The sequence below is a fragment of the Oncorhynchus mykiss genome, chromosome 1 (genome assembly GCF_057628025.1).
Source record: "Oncorhynchus mykiss isolate SJ-2025 chromosome 1, ASM5762802v1, whole genome shotgun sequence".
In the NCBI taxonomy this organism is placed as follows: Eukaryota; Metazoa; Chordata; class Actinopteri; order Salmoniformes; family Salmonidae; genus Oncorhynchus; species Oncorhynchus mykiss.
In genome coordinates this window covers 87794715-87816363 of record NC_143022.1, presented here as the reverse complement: position 1 = coordinate 87816363, position 21649 = coordinate 87794715, and the positions used below count along the sequence as shown (strand labels likewise).

Genomic DNA, 21649 nt, shown 5'->3' with positions numbered 1-21649 from the left:
CAGAAGCCTAGGAAGGATCTCTTAAGATTACACAGGTGTAGAGATCTAGTCAGATGGAACAGGTGTGGAGAACTAGCCAGGTGGAACAGGTGTTGAGATCTAGCCAGGTGGAACAGGTGTAGAGATCTAGCCAGGTGGAACAGGTGTAGAGATCTAGCCAGGTGGAACAGGTGTAGAGATCTAGCCAGGTGGAACAGGTGTGGAGATCTAGCCAGGTGGAACAGGTGTTGAGGTCTAGTCAGGTGGAACAGGTGTTGAGATCTAGCCAAGTGGAACAGGTGTGGAGATCTAGCCAGGTGGAACAGGTGTGGAGATCTAGCCAAGTGTAACAGGTGTGGAGATCTAGCCAGGTGGAACAGGTGTGGAGATCTAGCCAGGTGGAACAGGTGTGGAGATCTAGCCAGGTGGAACAGGTGTGGAGATCTAGCCAGGTGGAACAGGTGTTGAGATCTAGCCAGGTGGAACAGGTGTGGAGATCTAGCCAGGTGGAACAGGTGTTGAGATCTAGCCAGGTGGAACAGGTGTGGAGATCTAGCCAGGTGGAACAGGTGTGGAGATCTAGCCAGGTGGAACAGGTGTTGAGATCTAGCCAGGTGGAACAGGTGTGGAGATCTAGCCAAGTGTAACAGGTGTGGAGATCTAGCCAGGTGGAACAGGTGTAGAGATCTAGCCAGGTGGAACAGGCATAGAGATCTAGCCAGGTGTAACAGGTGTGGAGATCTAGCCAGGTGGAACAGGTGTTGAGATCTAGTCAGGTGGAACAGGTGTGGAGATCTAGCCAGGTGGAACAGGTGTGGAGATCTAGCCAGGTGTAACAGGTGTGGAGATCTAGCCAAGTGTAACAGGTGTTGAGATCTAGCCAGGTGGAACAGGTGTGGAGATCTAGCCAGGTGGAACAGGTGTGGAGATCTAGCCAGGTGGAACAGGTGTGGAGATCTAGCCAGGTGTAACAGGTGTGGAGATCTAGCCAGGTGGAACAGGTGTAGAGATCTAGCCAGGTGGAACAGGTGTAGAGATCTAGTCAGGTGTAACAGGTGTGGAGATCTAGCCAAGTGTAACAGGTGTGGAGATCTAGCCAAGTGTAACAGGTGTGGAGATCTAGCCAGGTGGAACAGGTGTAGAGATCTAGTCAGGTGGAACAGGTGTGGAGATCTAGTCAAGTGTAACAGGTGTGGAGATCTAGCCAAGTGTAACAGGTGTGGAGATCTAGCCAGGTGGAACAGGTGTAGAGATCTAGTCAGGTGTAACAGGTGTGGAGATCTAGCCAAGTGTAACAGGTGTTGAGATCTAGCCAGGTGGAACAGGTGTGGAGATCTAGCCAGGTGGAACAGGTGTGGAGATCTAGCCAAGTGTAACAGGTGTAGAGATCTAGCCAAGTGTAACAGGTGTAGAGATCTAGTCAGGTGGAACAGGTGTGGAGATCTAGCCAGGTGGAACAGGTGTAGAGATCTAGCCAGGTGGAACAGGTGTAGAGATCTAGTCAGGTGGAACAGGTGTAGAGATCTAGCCAGGTGGAACAGGTGTAGAGATCTAGCCAGGTGTAACAGGTGTGGAGATCTAGCCAGGTGGAACAGGTGTGGAGATCTAGCCAGGTGGAACAGGTGTGGAGATCTAGCCAGGTGGAACAGGTGTGGAGATCTAGCCAGGTGGAACAGGTGTGGAGATCTAGCCAGGTGGAACAGGTGTGGAGATCTAGCCAAGTGTAACAGGTGTAGAGATCTAGCCAGGTGGAACAGGTGTTGAGATCTAGCCAGGTGGAACAGGTGTGGAGATCTAGCCAAGTGTAACAGGTGTGGAGATCTAGCCAGGTGGAACAGGTGTTGAGATCTAGCCAGGTGGAACAGGTGTGGAGATCTAGCCAGGTGGAACAGGTGTTGAGATCTAGCCAAGTGTAACAGGTGTGGAGATCTAGCCAGGTGGAACAGGTGTTGAGATCTAGCCAGGTGGAACAGGTGTGGAGATCTAGCCAGGTGGAACAGGTGTTGAGATCTAGCCAGGTGGAACAGGTGTGGAGATCTAGCCAAGTGTAACAGGTGTGGAGATCTAGCCAGGTGGAACAGGTGTAGAGATCTAGCCAGGTGGAACAGGTGTGGAGATCTAGCCAGGTGGAACAGGTGTGGAGATCTAGCCAGGTGGAACAGGTGTGGAGATCTAGCCAAGTGTAACAGGTGTAGAGATCTAGCCAGGTGGAACAGGTGTTGAGATCTAGCCAGGTGGAACAGGTGTGGAGATCTAGCCAAGTGTAACAGGTGTGGAGATCTAGCCAAGTGTAACAGGTGTGGAGATCTAGCCAGGTGGAACAGGTGTGGAGATCTAGCCAAGTGTAACAGGTGTGGAGATCTAGCCAAGTGGAACAGGTGTAGAGATCTAGCCAGGTGGAACAGGTGTAGAGATCTAGCCAAGTGTAACAGGTGTGGAGATCTAGCCAGGTGGAACAGGTGTGGAGATCTAGCCAAGTGTAACAGGTGTGGAGATCTAGCCAAGTGGAACAGGTGTAGAGATCTAGCCAGGTGGAACAGGTGTAGAGATCTAGCCAAGTGTAACAGGTGTTGAGATCTAGCCAAGTGTAACAGGTGTGGAGATCTAGCCAGGTGTAACAGGTGTGGAGATCTAGCCAGGTGGAACAGGTGTTGAGATCTAGCCAGGTGGAACAGGTGTGGAGATCTAGCCAGGTGGAACAGGTGTGGAGATCTAGCCAGGTGGAACAGGTGTTGAGATCTAGCCAGGTGGAACAGGTGTGGAGATCTAGCCAGGTGGAACAGGTGTTGAGATCTAGCCAAGTGTAACAGGTGTGGAGATCTAGCCAGGTGGAACAGGTGTTGAGATCTAGCCAGGTGGAACAGGTGTGGAGATCTAGCCAGGTGGAACAGGTGTTGAGATCTAGCCAGGTGGAACAGGTGTGGAGATCTAGCCAAGTGTAACAGGTGTGGAGATCTAGCCAAGTGTAACAGGTGTGGAGATCTAGCCAGGTGGAACAGGTGTGGAGATCTAGCCAGGTGGAACAGGTGTGGAGATCTAGCCAGGTGGAACAGGTGTGGAGATCTAGCCAGGTGGAACAGGTGTGGAGATCTAGCCAAGTGTAACAGGTGTGGAGATCTAGCCAGGTGGAACAGGTGTTGAGATCTAGCCAGGTGGAACGGGTGTGCTGTGATGACTCACTCTCTGAACAGGTGACCCCTGCAGCCTTAGTCCCGCCACCCCGGGGACAGTGGATGTGGTTGTTACGGCGACACTGTTGGATTGACAGCTCATTTCCGACACAATGGGTTCCACTCAACACCAACTCTGCTGCGTTAGGATCCCCAGCCCAATACCATGTCTCCTAGAGAGAGAGAGAGAGAGAGAGAGAGAGAGAGAGAGAGAGAGAGAGAGAGAGAGAGAGAGAGAGAGAGAGAGATAGAGAGAGAGAGAGAGAAAGAGTGAGAGAGAGAAGGGGAGGAGAGAGAGTGTGAGAGAATGTGTGACTGCTGTACATGAAGCACCTCGGTGGTTTGTGGTATATGGCCAATATACCAGGGATAAGAGCTGTATTCAGGCACTACACTTTGGCATCATGCGTAATAACAGCCCTTAGCTGTGGTATATTGAAGCCATAAGGCCCGAGGAGGTGTGGTATATGGCCAATATACCATCGCTAAGGGCTGTTCTTTGGAACTACGCAATGTGAAATGCCCGGACAGCCCTTAGCCGTGGTATATTGGCCATATATCACAAATTATTGCTTAATTGTGCCTCATGGAAAGTGTTACTAAGTATTTCAGCTGTTCATGTTTGAGGACTCAGGGAGACTTAGTGAGTTGATTGGTGAATTGTGGAAGTCAGGGAGTATAGGGACAAATCTGAAATGGCACCATATTCCCACAAAGGGCTCTGGCCAAAAGTAGTACACTATAAAGATAATAGGGTTTCATAGGTGTGTTTCTATACAGAGAATAGGGTTTCATAGGTGTGTTTCTATACAGAGAATAGGGTTTCATAGGTGTGTTTCATAGGTGTGTTTCTATACAGAGAATAGGGTTTCATAGGTGTGTTTCTATACACCCCACCATACCCCTGTTTGCGCATTATGCCCTGAATATATTCTACCATGCCCAGAAACCTGCTCCTCTTATTCTCTGTCCCCAACGCCCTAGGCGACCAGTTTTGATAGCCTTCAGCCGCAACCTCATACTACTCCTTCTCTGTTCCGCGGGTGATGTGGAGGTAAACCCAGGCCCTGCATGTCCCCAGGCACCCTCATTTGTTGACTTCTGTGATCGAAAAAGCCTTGGTTTCATGCATGTCAACATCAGAAGCCTCCTCCCTAAGTTTGTCTTACTCACTGCTCTAGCACACTCTGCTAACCCTGATGTCCTTGCCGTGTCTGAATCCTGGCTCAGGAAGGCCACCAAAAATTCTGAGATTTCCATACCCAACTATAACATCTTCCGTCAAGATAGAACTGCCAAAGGAGAAGGAGTTGCAGTCTACTGCAGAGATAGCCTGCAAAGTAATGTCATACTTTCCATACTTTCCATACCCAAACAGTTCGAACTACTAATTTTGAAAATTACTCTCTCCAGAAATAAGTCTCTCACTGTTGCCGCCTGCTACCGACCCCCCTCAGCTCCCAGCTGTGCCCTGGACACCATTTGTGAATTGATCGCCCCCCATCTAGCTTCAGAGTTTGTTCTGTTAGGTGACCTAAACTGGGATATGCTTAACACCCCGGCAGTCCTACAATCTAAGCTAGATGCCCTCAATCTCACTCAAATCATCAAGGAACCCACCAGGTACAACCCTAACTCTGTAAACAAGGGCACCCTCATTGACGTCATCCTGACCAACTGGCCCTCCAAATACACCTCCGCTGTCTTCAACCAGGATCTCAGCGATCACTGCCTCATTGCCTGTATCCGCTATGGAGCCGCAGTCAAACGACCACCCCTCATCACTGTCAAACGCTCCCTAAAACACTTCTGTGAGCAGGCCTTTCTAATCGACCTGGCCCGGGTATCCTGGAAGGACATTGACCTCATCCCGTCAGTTGAGGATGCCTGGTCTTTCTTTAAAAGTAACTTCCTCACCATTTTAGATAAGCATGCTCCGTTCAAAAAATGCAGAACTAAGAACAGATATAGCCCCTGGTTCACTCCAGACCTGACTGCCCTCGACCAGCACAAAAACATCCTGTGGCGGACTGCACTAACATCGAACAGTCCCCGCGATATGCAACTGTTCAGGGAAGTCAGGAACCAATACACACAGTCAGTCAGGAAAGCTAAAGCCAACTTCTTCAGGCAGAAGTTTGCATCCTGTAGCTCCAACTCCAAAAAGTTCTGGGACACTGTGAAGTCCATGGAGAACAAGAGCACCTCCTCCCAGCTGCCCACTGCACTGAGGCTAGGTAACACGGTCACCACCGATAAATCCATGATTATCGAAAACTTCAACAAGCATTTCTCAACGGCTGGCCATGCCTTCCGCCTGGCTACTCCAACCTCGTCCAGCAGCTCCCCCCCCCCCGCAGCTACTCGCCCAAGCCTCTCCAGGTTCTCCTTTACCCAAATCCAGATAGCAGATGTTCTGAAAGAGCTGCAAAACCTGGACCCGTACAAATCAGCTGGGCTTGACAATCTGGACCCTCTATTCCTGAAACTATCCGCCGCCATTGTCGCAACCCCTATTACCAGCCTGTTCAACCTTTCTTTCATATCGTCTGAGATCCCCAAGGATTGGAAAGCTGCCGCAGTCATCCCCCTCTTCAAAGGGGGCGACACCCTGGACCCAAACTGTTACAGACCAATATCCATCCTGCCCTGCCTATCTAAGGTCTTCGAAAGCCAAGTCAACAAACAGATCACTGACCATCTTGAATCCCACCGTACCTTCTCCGCTGTGCAATCTGGTTTCCGAGCCGGTCACGGGTGTACCTCAGCCACGCTCAAGGTACTAAACGATATCATAACCGCCATCGATAAAAGACAGTACTGTGCAGCCGTCTTCATAGACCTTGCCAAGGCTTTCGACTCTGTCAATCACCGTATTCTTATCGGCAGACTCAGTAGCCTCGGTTTTTCGGATGACTGCCTTGCCTGGTTCACCAATTACTTTGCAGACAGAGTTCAGTGTGTCAAATCGGAGGGCATGCTGTCCGGTCCTCTGGCAGTCTCTATGGGGGTGCCACAGGGTTCAATTCTCGGGCCGACTCTTTTCTCTGTATATATCAATGATGTTTCTCATGCTGCGGGCGATTCCCTGATCCACCTCTACGCAGACGACACCATTCTATATACTTCCGGCCCGTCCTTGGACACTGTGCTATCTAACCTCCAAACGAGCTTCAATGCCATACAGCACTCCTTCCGTGGCCTCCAACTGCTCTTAAACGCTAGTAAAACCAAATGCATGCTTTTCAACCGTTCGCTGCCTGCACCCGCACGCCTGACCAGCATCACCACCCTGGATGGTTCCGACCTTGAATATGTGGACATCTATAAGTACCTAGGTGTCTGGCTAGACTCTAAACTCTCCTTCCAGACCCATATCAAACATCTCCAATCGAAAATCAAATCAAGAGTCGGCTTCCTATTCCGCAACAAAGCCTCCTTCACTCACGCCGCCAAACTTACCCTAGTAAAACTGACTATCCTACCGATCCTCGACTTCGGCGATGTCATCTACAAAATTGCTTCCAACACTCTACTCAGCAAACTGGATGCAGTTTATCACAGTGCCATCCGTTTTGTCACTAAAGCACCTTATACCACCCACCACTGCGACTTGTATGCTCTAGTCGGCTGGCCCTCGCTACATATTCGTCGCCAGACCCACTGGCTCCAGGTCATCTACAAGTCCATGCTAGGTAAAGCTCCGCCTTATCTCAGTTCACTGGTTACGATGGCAACACCCATCCGTAGCACGCGCTCCAGCAGGTGTATCTCACTGATCATCCCTAAAGCCAACACCTCATTTGGCCGCCTTTCGTTCCAGTTCTCTGCTGCCTGTGATTGGAACGAATTGCAAAAATCGCTGAAGTTGGAGACTTTTATCTCCCTCACCAACTTCAAACATCTGCTATCTGAGCAGCTAACCGATCGCTGCAGCTGTACATAGTCTATTGGTAAATAGCCCACCCATTTTCACCTACCTCATCCCCATACTGTTTTTATTTATTTATTTTTCTGCTCTTTTGCACACCAATATCTCTATCTCTACCTTTACATAACCATCTGATCATTTATCACTCCAGTGTTAATCTGCATAATTGTAATTATTTGCCTACCTTCTCATGCCTTTTGCACACAATGTATATATAGACTCCCCTTTTTTCTACTGTGTTATTGACTTGTTAATTGTTTACTCCATGTGTAACTCTGTGTTGTCTGTTCACACTGCTATGCCTTATCTTGGCCAGGTCGCAGTTGCAAATGAGAACTTGTTCTCAACTAGCCTACCTGGTTAAATAAAGGTGAAATAAAAAAAATTAAATAAAAAAAAACAGAGAATAGGGTTTCATAGGTGTGTTTCTATACAGAGAATAGGGTTTCATAGGTGTGTTTCTATACAGAGAATAGGGTTTCATAGGTGTGTTTCCGTACCTGGTGTGCTCGGGATGCGAACCCCAGACCCAGCTGTCGACAGACCACCATGGCTTCGTTGATCCCCCAGTTCTCACTGCAGACTGACCCCCATCTCTTACGACCCCCTACATCCATCAGTACCTCCACACGGCCCTCACCTGGCTCCCTGCCTCCCGCCAACCGCACCTGGGGTAAGAGGAGGAAGGAGGTTAGGAGGAGGAGGAAGAGGAGAGGTAGGAGAAGGAAGAGGAGAGGAAGGAGGTTAGGAAGAGGAGGTGTTAGCAGAGGAAGGAGGGTAGAAAGGTAGGAGGAGGAAGAGGAGAGGTAGGAGGAGGAAGAGGAGAGGAAGGAGGAAGAAGTGGAAGAGAAGAAAAATAAATGTCAATTTCAATGATGTATTTTCTAAACCTGTAAGTTTGGCAAGTCAAATGTTTAGAGTTATGTATCTAATGTGTATATAATAATGGAATTTGTGTATGTTCTAACCATGCTGTCCAGGCCAAGCTTGGGGACGTTGCAGCGTACTGAGGCGTCCTGGGTGTGTTTGAACGTCCATAGAGGGGCATCCTGGAAGTTACATTCAAGGATAGACTTCTCTGTCCCCAAACACTGGACACTGTTAATATGGATAGGACCAGTACCTAGAGAGAGAGAGCAAAAGAGAGAGAGAGCGAGAGCGAGAGAGTTGGTGATTGCAGGCCTATATTGGTCTCCTATGTTGGTTATCTATAATGATAGAATGTCGGCCTCCATCCATATTGGTCACAAGGACTGGGTACACATCCACCCACACTAAATAGGCTAGACAAAACCCACTTCCTGACCCAAACCTTTCTATCGGTGAGTAGAATACCACATAAAACATGTGAGTAGGTAGATCAGAACAACCACAGTTTAACTTATCAGGACCAACACAGCACAACACGAGAGGGACACACACACACACACACAACTGTGTACGTATACCACCTCAGAGTAAATTACATATAGTAGTAGAAATGATAATATAGTATTGGTCAGATTTGAAAATAGAAGCTGACGATGATGATGATGATGATGGTGATGATGATGATGATGATGATGGTGATGACGAGAGTTCAAATGGCAGCTGATGTGTTTAGACGTTGGTTTCAGCTTTCCACCTAGTTTCACTTTCATTGATGTCACTACCAATGATCAAAGTGCTGTAAACAGTCAGCAAAAGGCAAATTCACTCCCAATAATTTCCCATTCAATTTTCTCCTACTTTGTCCAGTTCTTGCTGTATCACATTTGTGTGTCCATACTTTACATTCTCTCCTTTCAAGGTCTCATTTTCAAAGGAGAAATGTTTTTGTGTAAACTTTAGATCGGTCTTCTTTCCCAGTGAGGTACAGCAGATGTAGCCTGTGAACCCTATCATATCTCGTATCCAATCAGAGCTCTTCGTGTGCGTGACCTCACACACTGTAAAAAGTCATTAGTTCTGCTAACATTTTTGGGGGTGGAAACCAGGTGCCTAGAACCATTGGAGTATCCCAACTCAAAGTATATCAGTGTCAATACTTAAAGTAATAAACAGACATCACCTCCCATAAGGTTATCTTTCAAAGTTGTAAATACTGTTTTATGTTTTATAAACTTTGTCACTAAATTGCATTATGTATTCTAAACTGTAACTATTGAAGATACTTGAACATAAATATTTATTGTAGTGAACATAAAAATGTGGGGTTCCGTCTACTAATTATTTTCAAGTGAAAGTAGTAAGTAGTACTGATTAGTAATGTTCAGTGGTTGTGTCTTAATGATTACCATTGTTTAATGTAATTGACCATTTGTCATTTTAATCCACTTTAGCAGGCATTGTTGAGAACAGTGCTCATTCCTCTAATAGTAACTAGAGGTAGAGATGTAACCAGTCATTGTTGAGAACAGTGCTCATTCCTCTAACAGTAACTAGAGGTAGAGATGTAACCAGTCATTGTTGAGAACAGTGCTCATTCCTCTAATAGTAACTAGAGGTAGAGATGTAACCAGTCATTGTTGAGAACAGTGCTCATTCCTCTAATAGTAACTAGAGGTAGAGATGTAACCAGTCATTGTTGAGAACAGTGCTCATTCCTCTAACAGTAACTAGAGGTAGAGATGTAAACAGTCATTGTTGAGAACAGTGCTCATTCCTCTAATAGTAACTAGAGGTAGAGATGTAACCAGTCATTGTTGAGAACAGTGCTCATTCCTCTAACAGTAACTAGAGGTAGAGATGTAACCAGTCATTGTTGAGAACAGTGCTCATTCCTCTAACAGTAACTAGAGGTAGAGATGTAACCAGTCATTGTTGAGAACAGTGCTCATTCCTCTAACAGTAACTAGAGGTAGAGATGTAACCAGTCATTGTTGAGAACAGTGCTCATTCCTCTAACAGTAACTAGAGGTAGAGATGTAACCAGTCATTGTTGAGAACAGTGCTCATTCCTCTAACAGTAACTAGAGGTAGAGATGTAACCAGTCATTGTTGAGAACAGTGCTCATTCCTCTAACAGTAACTAGAGGTAGAGATGTAACCAGTCATTGTTGAGAACAGTGCTCATTCCTCTAACAGTAACTAGAGGTAGAGATGTAACCAGTCATTGTTGAGAACAGTGCTCATTCCTCTAACAGTAACTAGAGGTAGAGATGTAACCAGTCATTGTTGAGAACAGTGCTCATTCCTCTAACAGTAACTAGAGGTAGAGATGTAACCAGTCATTGTTGAGAACAGTGCTCATTCCTCTAGCAGTAACTAGAGGTAGAGATGTAACCAGTCATTGTTGAGAACAGTGCTCATTCCTCTACCAGTAACTAGAGGTAGAGATGTAAACAGTCATTGTTGAGAACAGTGCTCATTCCTCTAACAGTAACTAGAGGTAGAGATGTAACCAGTCATTGTTGAGAACAGTGCTCATTCCTCTAACAGTAACTAGAGGTAGAGATGTAAACAGTCATTGTTGAGAACAGTGCTCATTCCTCTAACAGTAACTAGAGGTAGAGATGTAAACAGTCATTGTTGAGAACAGTGCTCATTCCTCTAACAGTAACTAGAGGTAGAGATGTAACCAGTCATTGTTGAGAACAGTGCTCATTCCTCTAACAGTAACTAGAGGTAGAGATGTAACCAGTCATTGTTGAGAACAGTGCTCATTCCTCTAACAGTAACTAGAGGTAGAGATGTAACCAGTCATTGTTGAGAACAGTGCTCATTCCTCTAACAGTAACTAGAGGTAGAGATGTAACCAGTCATTGTTGAGAACAGTGCTCATTCCTCTAACAGTAACTAGAGGTAGAGATGTAACCAGTCATTGTTGAGAACAGTGCTCATTCCTCTACCAGTAACTAGAGGTAGAGATGTAAACAGTCATTGTTGAGAACAGTGCTCATTCCTCTAACAGTAACTAGAGGTAGAGATGTAACCAGTCATTGTTGAGAACAGTGCTCATTCCTCTAGCAGTAACTAGAGGTAGAAATTTGAAAAAAATTCAACATCACATATAGTACAGTATGTTAATGTGGCCTGCAGAACTCAGTCAACATGTGGCAGACATGGTGCTTTGATTTACACTACAGCTGTAGTGACCAGGCTGAAGGACATTGTTAGCAGAGGAAACCCGCTAACAATGTGTGAACCACAGATCAGGCTCACATACAAATCCATCCATCTATTCTCAGACCATTCAGCAGCAGACGGGCGTGGAGTCCTAAGATCAGTCCTAAACGTGGCAGGAAAAGTCCCTCTGACTCACATTGGAATCGTAAACAGTCTAAGGTACTCCGGGTACAGAGGTACACTGTTCCTGTGACCTAAGCCAGGACAGACATAGAGACATATACACAGCTTTATCATGGGTGTGTTCCCTCAGGTGCAAAAGACCCTGAATGAAACAGGCAGGGCAGGATATTCACATGGCAAAACTGGGGTGAACTTTTTCCTTTGCCAGAGATAATAACAGTCTAACCCTTGACCCCTATAGGAAAGACAGAGTCAGACAAAAAGACAGAGAATAGCAGATAGAGAGTCCTAGCCTACCTTGTCCCATGTGAGCTCCAGTGAGGGCCTCCTTGGCAGTTCCGAAGCCCAGCTCCCTGCACACCACGCTGGCTGAGTTGAGGTCCCACAGGTGGTCTACGATGGTACCCCACTTCCCCTCCTTCAACACCTCCACACGGCCCTCGCCCAGCCTGGGGCCAGCCTTCAGACGCACCGGCTAGAGTGGGAGAGAAGAGATTTAGAGGCACAGAGAGAGATGGTGAGAGAGAGAGATAGAGAGAGAGAGAGAGAGAGAGAGAGAGAGAGAGAGAGAGAGAGAGAGAGAGAGAGAGAGAGAGAGAGAGAGAGAGAGAGAGAGAGAGAGAGAGAGAGAGAGAGAGAGAGAGAGAGAGAGAGAGAGAGAGAGAGAGAGAGAGAGAGAGAGAGAATTGGAGAGAAAGAAAGAGAGAGAGAGAAGGAGATTGAAAGACAGTGGCAGGGTCTTGGCTATTAGCACAGTGAGGCATAGAATGTGGTGTGTGTCAGTGTGTGTGTGCGTGCATGTGTGCCTGCGTCTGTCTCTTACTACAATTGGGTGCGGTGCTTGGGGTCTTCCAGATGACATGAGCGCAAACTGTGGTCCCAGTACACACCTCGCCACAGCGTGTCTCCCACTCTTACAGGGGGAGGGGCTAAGTGGGATGGACAGCTTAGTGTGACACTCTGATAGGCTGGTCTCTGACCCCAGGCAGTGAACCTTCTCTACCCAGTAACTTTTCTTACTAGCCATGAGGCTCAGCCTAGGAAGGGGGAGAGAAGAAGTTGTAAGTGTATTAGAATGCTTTATAACAAATTCTAACATACTAGATGGTAATTTTCCATTAAGAAAAAGTTATGGGACTTGCTTTAATTCTTTACAAGTACTGTTGTGGTAGTGGAATATGTTTAAAATGTAGTACTTAAGCCAAGAAGTTCAATATACTCAACATTTAATTCAGTAAGATAATTGGTCCGATTACTTTGACTACAATATCAACCTTATTACTTTGGATTGTGTGGCAGTTAAAATATGTGATCTATCACAAATAACTAGACTCAGACTAGCCTACCAGACTTGTATACACTCCTACTAGAATAACTAAACTCAGACTAGCCTACCAGACTTGTATACACTCCTACTAGAATAACTAGACTCATACTAGCCTACCAGACTTGTATACACTCCTACTAGAATAACTAGACTCAGACTAGCCTACCAGATTTTATACACTCCTACTAGAATAACTAGACTCAGACTAGCCTACCAGACTTTTATACACTCCTACTAGAATAACTAGACTCAGACTAGCCTACCAGATTTTATACACTCCTACTAGAATAACTAGACTCAGACTAGCCTACCAGACTTTTATACACTCCTACTAGAATATCACAGTATATGACAACTGTAAAAATACAGTATAATAAGATAAGGAGGCATTGTTGAAGTTAAAGAATACATAAAAAATATATATATTTTTATCCCAAGCATTTATCCCTTACTTTAACCAAACACAAATTTCTTAATCATAGGATAAAGCTGTTAAAAGAATGACAGGATAAATAAATATAAAGTAAGGTTACAGGGATGAACAGAGAGATGGACGGAAAGATGGACGGAGAGATGAACGGAGAGATGGACGGAGAGATGGATGGAGAGATGGACGGAGAGATGAACGGAGAGATGGACAGAGAGATGGACGGAGAGATGGACGGAAAGATGAACGGAGAGATGGACGGAGAGATGAACGGAGAGATGGACAGAGAGATGGACGGAGAGATGGACGGAAAGATGAACGGAGAGATGAACGGAGAGATGAATGGAGAGATGAACGGAGAGATGAACGGAGAGATGGACAGAGAGATGGACGGAGAGATGGACGGAAAGATGAACGGAGAGATGAACGGAGAGATGGACGGAGAGATGGACGGAGAGATGGACAGAGAGATGGACGGAAAGATGAACGGAGAGATGGACGGAGAGATGGACGGAGAGATGAACGGAGAGATGGACAGAGAGATGGACGGAGAGATGGACGGAGAGATGGACGGAGAGATGGACGGAGAGATGGACGGAGAGATGGACAGAGAGATGGACGGAAAGATGAACGGAGAGATGAACGGAGAGATGAACGGAGAGATGGACAGAGAGATGGACAGAGAGATGGACGGAGAGATGAACGGAGAGATGGACGGAGAGATGAACGGAGAGATGGACGGAGAGATGGACGGAGAGATGGACGGAAAGATGAACGGAGAGATGGACGGAGAGATGAACGGAGAGATGGACAGAGAGATGGACGGAGAGATGGACGGAAAGATGAACGGAGAGATGGACGGAGAGATGAACGGAGAGATGGACAGAGAGATGGACGGAGAGATGGACGGAAAGATGAACGGAGAGATGGAAGACCTTATGGATGGAGGGATGAAGGGATAAAATGAGGTTAAGTTGGACTGATTGGCATGATAAAGGACGGTTGAAGGTGTGTATGGTGTTTCTGTGTGTGTGTGTGTGTGGGGGGGGGGGTAGTAATCATAGGATAAAGCAGATTTAAATAGCACAGAAGTAGACCAAGATGTTATATGTATGTTTGTCTAAAGTGCTGGGAAAGTTGAAATGGCAGTTGTTTGATTCCAGATCTGAATAGTTCTGATGCGGTTACTAAACCAGCTGTACAATATGTTTCTGTTCTGATTCCAGATCTGAATAGTTCTGATGTGGTTACTAAACCAGCTGTACAATATGTTTCTGTTCTGATTCCAGAGCTGAATAGTTCTGATGTGGTTACTAAACCAGCTGTACAATATGTTTCTGTTCTGATTCCAGATCTGAATAGTTCTGATGTGGTTACTAAACCAGCTGTACAATATGTTTCTGTTCTGATTCCAGATCTGAATAGTTCTGATGTGGTTACTAAACCAGCTGTACAATATGTTTCTGTTCTGATTCCAGAGCTGAATAGTTCTGATGCGGTTACTAAACCAGCTGTACAATATGTTTCTGTTCTGATTCCAGATCTGAATAGTTCTGATGCGGTTACTAAACCAGCTGTACAATATGTTTCTGTTCTGATTCCAGAGCTGAATAGTTCTGATGCGGTTACTAAACCAGCTGTACAATATGTTTCTGTTCTGATTCCAGATCTGAATAGTTCTGATGCGATTACTAAACCAGCTGTACAATATGTTTCTGTTCTGATTCCAGAGCTGAATAGTTCTGATGCGGTTACTAAACCAGCTGTACAATATGTTTCTGTTCTGATTCCAGAGCTGAATAGTTCTGATGCGGTTACTAAACCAGCTGTACAATATGTTTCTGTTCTGATTCCAGATCTGAATAGTTCTGATGCGATTACTAAACCAGCTGTACAATATGTTTCTGTTCTGATTCCAGAGCTGAATAGTTCTGATGCGGTTACTAAACCAGCTGTACAATATGTTTCTGTTCTGATTCCAGAGCTGAATAGTTCTGATGCGGTTACTAAACCAGCTGTACAATATGTTTCTGTTCTGATTCCAGAGCTGAATAGTTCTGATGCGGTTACTAAACCAGCTGTACAATATGTTTCTGTTCTGATTCCAGAGCTGAATAGTTCTGATGCGGTTACTAAACCAGCTGTACAATATGTTTCTGTTCTGATTCCAGATCTGAATAGCAGAGAGAGAACAACAGTCATAACCTCTCTATTTTTGGGAAAGTGCTCAAAACTGCAGTTGTTTGAAAAATGTGTTAATGCAATTACTAAAACAGCTGTATCATTAGATCCGTAGTGTAAGTCTTGATTGGTAGTAGATATTTCTGTTCTTATTTCCAGATTTGAATAGCAGAGAAGTAGACAAAGATGTCACACCATCTAACTTTTTGTCAAACTTCTTCGGGAAAGTGGTCAAAATGTCAGTTGTTAATTAAAGAAAATGTTGTTGATGCGGTCACTTAAATAGCTGGAACTTTTGATCAGATAATTCTGTTATTAATATGGATTTGAATAGTAGAGTGGGAGAGGAAGATGTCTAAGTGTTTGGCAAAGTGGTCAAACAAATGATTTGTGTCAAAAGTTGCAATGTTGCCTTTACAGTGAATAGAAGTTGGAAGTGATGATGTCACAACGGGGAGTTTTAGAATGTTGAAAACGTCACATTAAAGTGAATGAAGATGGAAAAAAAGAAAGACCAACAAAATCCTAGTTTAAAAAGTATAAATAATTTAACAAAGTTGTATGCAAGTACACTATTCCAGACCAGTCTGCATTTTAAAGTTTGAATGGCGTTTCTAGCTTAAGCGGTATAGGAGAAGTAGGGTGCAGAAGAATAAGAAGTATGACAAAGATTTAAAGTCTGAACTTTTGCTTTGCACGTCCCACCTAACTTTAATGTCTGGTCATTTATATCATCTTCGTTCCATGAAGTAGAGGAACAAGACTTTAATGTCTGGTCATTTATATCATCTCCGTTCCAAGAAGAAGAGGAACAAGACTTTAATGTGTGCATAGCTAATGTCTGGTCATTTATGTCATCTCCGTTCCATGAAGTACAGGAACAAGACAAGCACTATCCCAGGAACACTTCGTATGAATACTTTATAATGCATTACTATAGTAGATATACTGTATAGTAGATGCTATTTAGCAGACACTTTTATCCAAAATGACTTACAGTCATGTGTGCTAAAATCACATACACAAACAGTATCAACATCTGGAGAACAAAGAATTTGTAGTTAGTTGAGATGTTCCAACATCTGAGTTGGTCTTACTTTGTGGATGGATCAGCAAGCTTGGCGTCCCAGATTTTCCTGTGAAGAAACAGGAAAAATAGAAAAGGACGTTAGTATCTCTTCCGTTTATTAGTTGAGGTTTCGTGAAGCACCTGTTAGTCCTGTGAGGTGTGATGACTAAAGCTTACCCACTGAGTTAGCTTTTGTAGACGACAACTGTCTGATGTGCTTGGTTCATGCCACACACAGTGATACCCAAACATTGACTGTAGATATCTGGTGTTTGTATGGTCCATGCCACACAGAATGATTCCCCCACACACACTGTTTATCAGCCACATCGGTAGGCATGTGTTGTTGGTGTACATGGATAGAGACAGAAACAGTTATGTCCTAGAAGCATCTGTACCTGTCATACTGGCCTTACGGATGCCAACCAGTAGAAATACACTAACATAGATACATATTGTCAGCCTAAAGAGAGGCCCATCTGTGTTGAGATACAGTAAATCGTTGTGTGTGTGTGTAAGTGGGATCGTGAAATTTTCCCTTCTTCTCTCTGACCAACACTTCCTGTCTCTCTTTCCTTTATGTTGGGGTGTAGATGTCTAGCCTAGGTCTGTGTGTATGTTTAGAACGACTGGAGTGAGTGTAGTAGGTCTATGTACACCCAGCTAAGCCAGGCTTTAAGAGAAAAACAATGATGTCTGTTGCCAACATACAGTAGATCTGCTCAAACAGCTGGGTTGTATTCATTATGCACCAAATGGAAGTAAACTGAATAAAACAGGGAGGGACTATGACTTCAATAACAAACGCTTACTTGGCATTTTACAAGAACATTGCTAGTACAACAACATTTGTAAATAACTCTTGAAAGCGAGAAAGGGATTCAAACTAAATACCGCTCCTTTTGAAACTACTCATTATACTAACCAACCATGCGTAGGCTGAAAAAATGTGACTTTCAACACCAACTATGGACGACATTGCTGGGAAAAGGTTGAAACAAAACACACACACAAACAAACAGTGTTGGCACACTTTAACCGTAAGAACTGGTCAGTCTGTCCGAGAAACTCCCTCTCTCCCTCCCTCACATACACACACACACACACACACACACAAACACGGTTGATCTGCATCGAAATAGCCGTCCCACAGTTCCCACCCCTAGATGCCGAGAGTGCCAAACAGGAGCTGAGGCAGACTAGACTGCACACACACACACACACACACACACACACACACACACACACACACAACTCAGTCAGCTGCACTTAGGGAAACAAATACATCTACGGATATTCATAACACAGGATATTTGGATTTCCAACATGAAACTAACACATTCCTGCCTTGCTAGTCACAAAGTCTACAAAGGAGGATGTTGGAATGAAGAGAGACATTGTTTCAGCCCTGGTGTTGTAAAGTAGCTAGAGTTTAGTCCTGTTACAGTGGGAAAGTAGATGTCACTTCTTTCTGGTATGGTACCTCCTTGCACTATTTTTGTTATTGACCTAAATATAGAATTACATACAGAAGCATTATGCATTTACTGTAATATCATCTCTCATCACTGAGGCCTAATAGCAAATATTTGTTGTTTAACTTTTAAAATGTTTACCTTTTAACGGCACATTAACACTGTAACGAGAGTCGGGAAGCAAGTTCAGGGAGTGAAGTCAGTTAGCTGTGATCCCTTGAAAGTTATGCTTTTCATCCTTTGTCATAGGCAAAACATGTGCTTTCTCAGGTAAAACCTTTGCAGACGCTCTTATCCAGAGCAACTTACAGGAGAAATGCTCAAGGCACATTGACAGATTTTTCACCTAGTCAGCTCAGGGATTCGAACCAGCGACCTTTCGGTTCCTGGCACAACGGCTCTTTTAAGATAGCAAGCTTTCTTGACAGGAAACAAAGTGTAATTTGGGTGAACTATCCCTTTAAAGCATCAAAGGTTGAACTATTAGACCCCTAGAGTCGATGTCCGTGCCCTCGCGGAAATCAAACTAGTATAATAACATCAAACCCAGCTAGGTCTGTTTGAGGTAGAGATGTCTTTTTTTGTTGTATGTGCTGCATCTCAATCCATCGCATCCACCAATGACGGCCTTCCATTGGCCAAGTCACCCATGATACAACTCAGTATTCCATGTCCATCCATGTCACAGGGCGTCAGGAGATGGAGTGGAAACTGGCCACTAGAGGCAACAGTAAGCACTGTTACCTTCAAGTAGGTTTTGGTGGTGTAGACGGGGATGCTGGATGAGAGTAAGAGTCTGCCTCTAATTCCAAAGGTTGTAAGTTTAAATCCAGTGATGTAAAGTTATTTTTGATATTTTTGTTTTAAGCCTATCCCAGACCTTAACCCTTATCATAAGTAACCTTTCAGAATGAATGCCTGACCTTAAGAATTCAGAGTTAATGCCTAACCTTAAGAATTCAGAGTTAATGCCTAACCTTAAGAATTCAGAATGAATGCCTAACCTTAAGAATTCAGAGTTAATGCCTGAACTGAACACTTCTAAATGTTTATGTTTGAGGAACATGGATGAATGTCTAATTCTGACGTGAGACTGAGAGCTGGTAGCCACAACTGCGGTGTTTGTCAGACCAAGAGACATCTCAAAAAACATCTTCTCACGAAAACATCTGTAGCGTCAGAACGGTTTGGCCTAGAAACTAATATTACCATTCCATGGAAAGATGAGCCTCTCACAAACAAATACATGTCAGTTGTATTTGCTTTAGGATGCCCACAAGCCTCACAAGACTCGTCTGAATGTGGCTCAGTACCAGTTACAAAAATAAATGGAGGTATACACTGAGTATACAAAACATTAAGAACACCTGCTTTTTCCATGACATAGACTGACCAGGTGAATCCAGGTGAAAGCTATGATCCTTTATTGATGTTACTTGTTAAATCCACTTCAATCAGTGTAGATGAAGGGGAGGAGTCAGGTTAAAGGAGGATTTTTAAGCCTTTAGACAATAGAGACATGTTGTGTATGTGTGTCATTCAGAGGGTGAATGGGCAAGACAAAAGACTGAAGTGTCTTTGAACGGGGTATGGTAGTAGATCCCAGGCACTCCGGTATGAGTGTGTCAAGAACTGCAACGCTGCTGAGTTTTTCACTCTCAACAGTTTCCTGTGTGTATAAAGAATGGTCCTCCACCCAACTGACATCAAGCCAACTTGACTGTGGGAAGCATTGCAGTCAACTGTGGCATCCCTGTGGATGTTAGCTTAAGCCATCAAAAGTTGAATTATATGTATATGTAAGTTTCAGACAGACATATACTGCAGCAGTAAGGTCATGCTAAAGGGCTTGTGGTGGATTGAGACAGACACACACGCTGCGAATTGAATTGAACACTTATTCTTAAATGAAATTCGTAAAATAACTTGGATGTGTCTACCATGTGTCTCTGTTGTAAAACGTTCGTAACCCAGAGAATAGACACACACATATACGCAAAGGCGCGCCAGCACACACACACCCACCCACACACACACGTAACCAGGGGAGAGAATGTCTGTGACATAATTGTGACCTCACCACACACCAATCAAACCAACTATTTCCCTCACCACACTGGCACTGACTAAATTGAGCACCGAGGGAAGAAAACCACATGTCAACCATTTCCCAGACTCCTTTGATTCAGTTAGAGTATATTTGGTTGAACTTTGGTGGAACTTCACCTAAGTTCCCTTAACTTCAACCTAACATCAAAGCATTGGAAAAAAGTGCTATATAAAACCCATCTATTGTTACTACTACTCTAACTTTATTCACGCTACTTCTCCTGTCTTTATGTTGTTACTACTACTCTAACTTTATTCACGCTACTTCTCCTGTCTTTATGTTGTTACTACTACTCTAACTTTATTCACGCTACTTCTCCTGTCTTTATGTTGTTACTACTACTCTAACTTTATTCACGCTACTTCTCCTGTCTTTATATTGTTACTACTACTCTAACTTTATTCACGCTACTTCTCCTGTCTTTGAAGATACAGTGTCCTCAGAAAGTATTCATACTCCTTAACTTATTCCACATTTAGTTGTGTTACAGCCTGAACTCAAAATGGATGAAATAGATGTTTTTCTCTCACCGATCTACACAGAATTCCCCATAATGACAAAGTGAAAACATGTTTTTAGATTTTTTTGCTAATTTATTAAAAATGAAATACAGAAATATCTAATTTACATGAGCATTCACACCCCTGAGTCAATACATGTTAGAATCAACTTTGGCAGCGATTACAGCTGATGAGTATTTCTGGTTAAGTCTCTAAGAGCTTTGCTCACCTGGATTGTATAATATTTGCACAAGCTCAAGTTGTTTGTCCCTTAACTCTTGCCATGTCAAGTCTTGCCATGGATTTTCAAGCCGATTTAATTAAGTCAAAACTGTAACTCTGCCACCCACTGCCTTCTTGGTAAGCAACTCCAGTGTATATTTGGGCTTGTGTTTTAGGTTATTGTCCTGCTGAAAGGTGAATTTGTCTCCCAGGTTTGAACCAGGTTTTCCTCTAGGATTTTGCCTGTGCTTAGCTCTATTCTGTTTATTTTTATCCTTAAAAAACTACCTAGTCCTTGCCAATGAAAAGCATACCCATAACATGATGCATCTACCACCAAGCTTGAAAATATGAACAGTGGTGTGTTGTGTTGGATTTCCCCCAAACATGACACTTTATAATCAGGACATGAAGTTTATTACTTTGACCAATTTGTTTGCAGTTTTACTTTAGCACCTTATTGCAAAAAGGATGCATGTACAGGCTTCCTTATTTTCACAATATGTTAGTATTGTGGAGAAACTACAATGTTGTGGATCCATCCTCAGTTTTCTCCTATCACAGCCATTAAACTCTGTAACTGTTTTAAAATCACCATTGGCCTCATGGTGAAATCCCTGAGCGGTTTCCTTCCTCTCCGGCAACTGAGTTAGGAAGGACGCCTGTGTCTTTGTAGTGACTGGGTGTGTTGATACACCACCCAAAGTGTAATTTATAACTTCACCATGCTCAAAGGGGTATTCAACGTCTGCTGTTTTTCATTTCTACCCATCTACCAATAGGTGCTCTTCTTTGCGAGGCATTGGAAAACCTCCCTGGTCTTTGTGGTTAAATCCGTGTTTGAAATTCACTGCTCGATGGACCTTACAGATAATTGTATTGTGGGGTACAGAGATGAGGTAGTCATTCAATAATCATATTAAACACTAAGACATTTCAGCTTTTCATTTAAAAAAAAACATAATTCCAGATTGACATTATGGTGTATTGAGTGCAGGCCAGTAACACAAAATCTCTATTGAATTCAT

The 21649-nt window shown here is 44.1% G+C and overlaps 1 protein-coding gene across 3 annotated transcripts in view; it reads right to left on the bottom strand.

The window, feature by feature from the left end:
• Positions 1–21649, bottom strand: part of LOC110532845 (lysyl oxidase homolog 4) — a 60036-nt gene that overhangs the window by 24798 nt on the left and 13589 nt on the right. For all 3 annotated transcript variants that reach the window (XR_016497759.1, XM_090243277.1, XM_036987532.2), the window contains exons 5-10: positions 16343–16381; positions 12134–12347; positions 11608–11785; positions 8049–8203; positions 7581–7748; positions 3160–3322 (exon numbers count right to left, since the gene is read on the bottom strand). Coding sequence is in view for 2 of the 3 variants with exons in the window: in XM_090243277.1 (XP_090099403.1) it covers positions 3160–3322; positions 7581–7748; positions 8049–8203; positions 11608–11785; positions 12134–12347; positions 16343–16381 (917 nt within the window). In the remaining variant the exon portion in view is untranslated. The remainder of the gene's footprint in view (positions 1–3159; positions 3323–7580; positions 7749–8048; positions 8204–11607; positions 11786–12133; positions 12348–16342; positions 16382–21649) is intronic.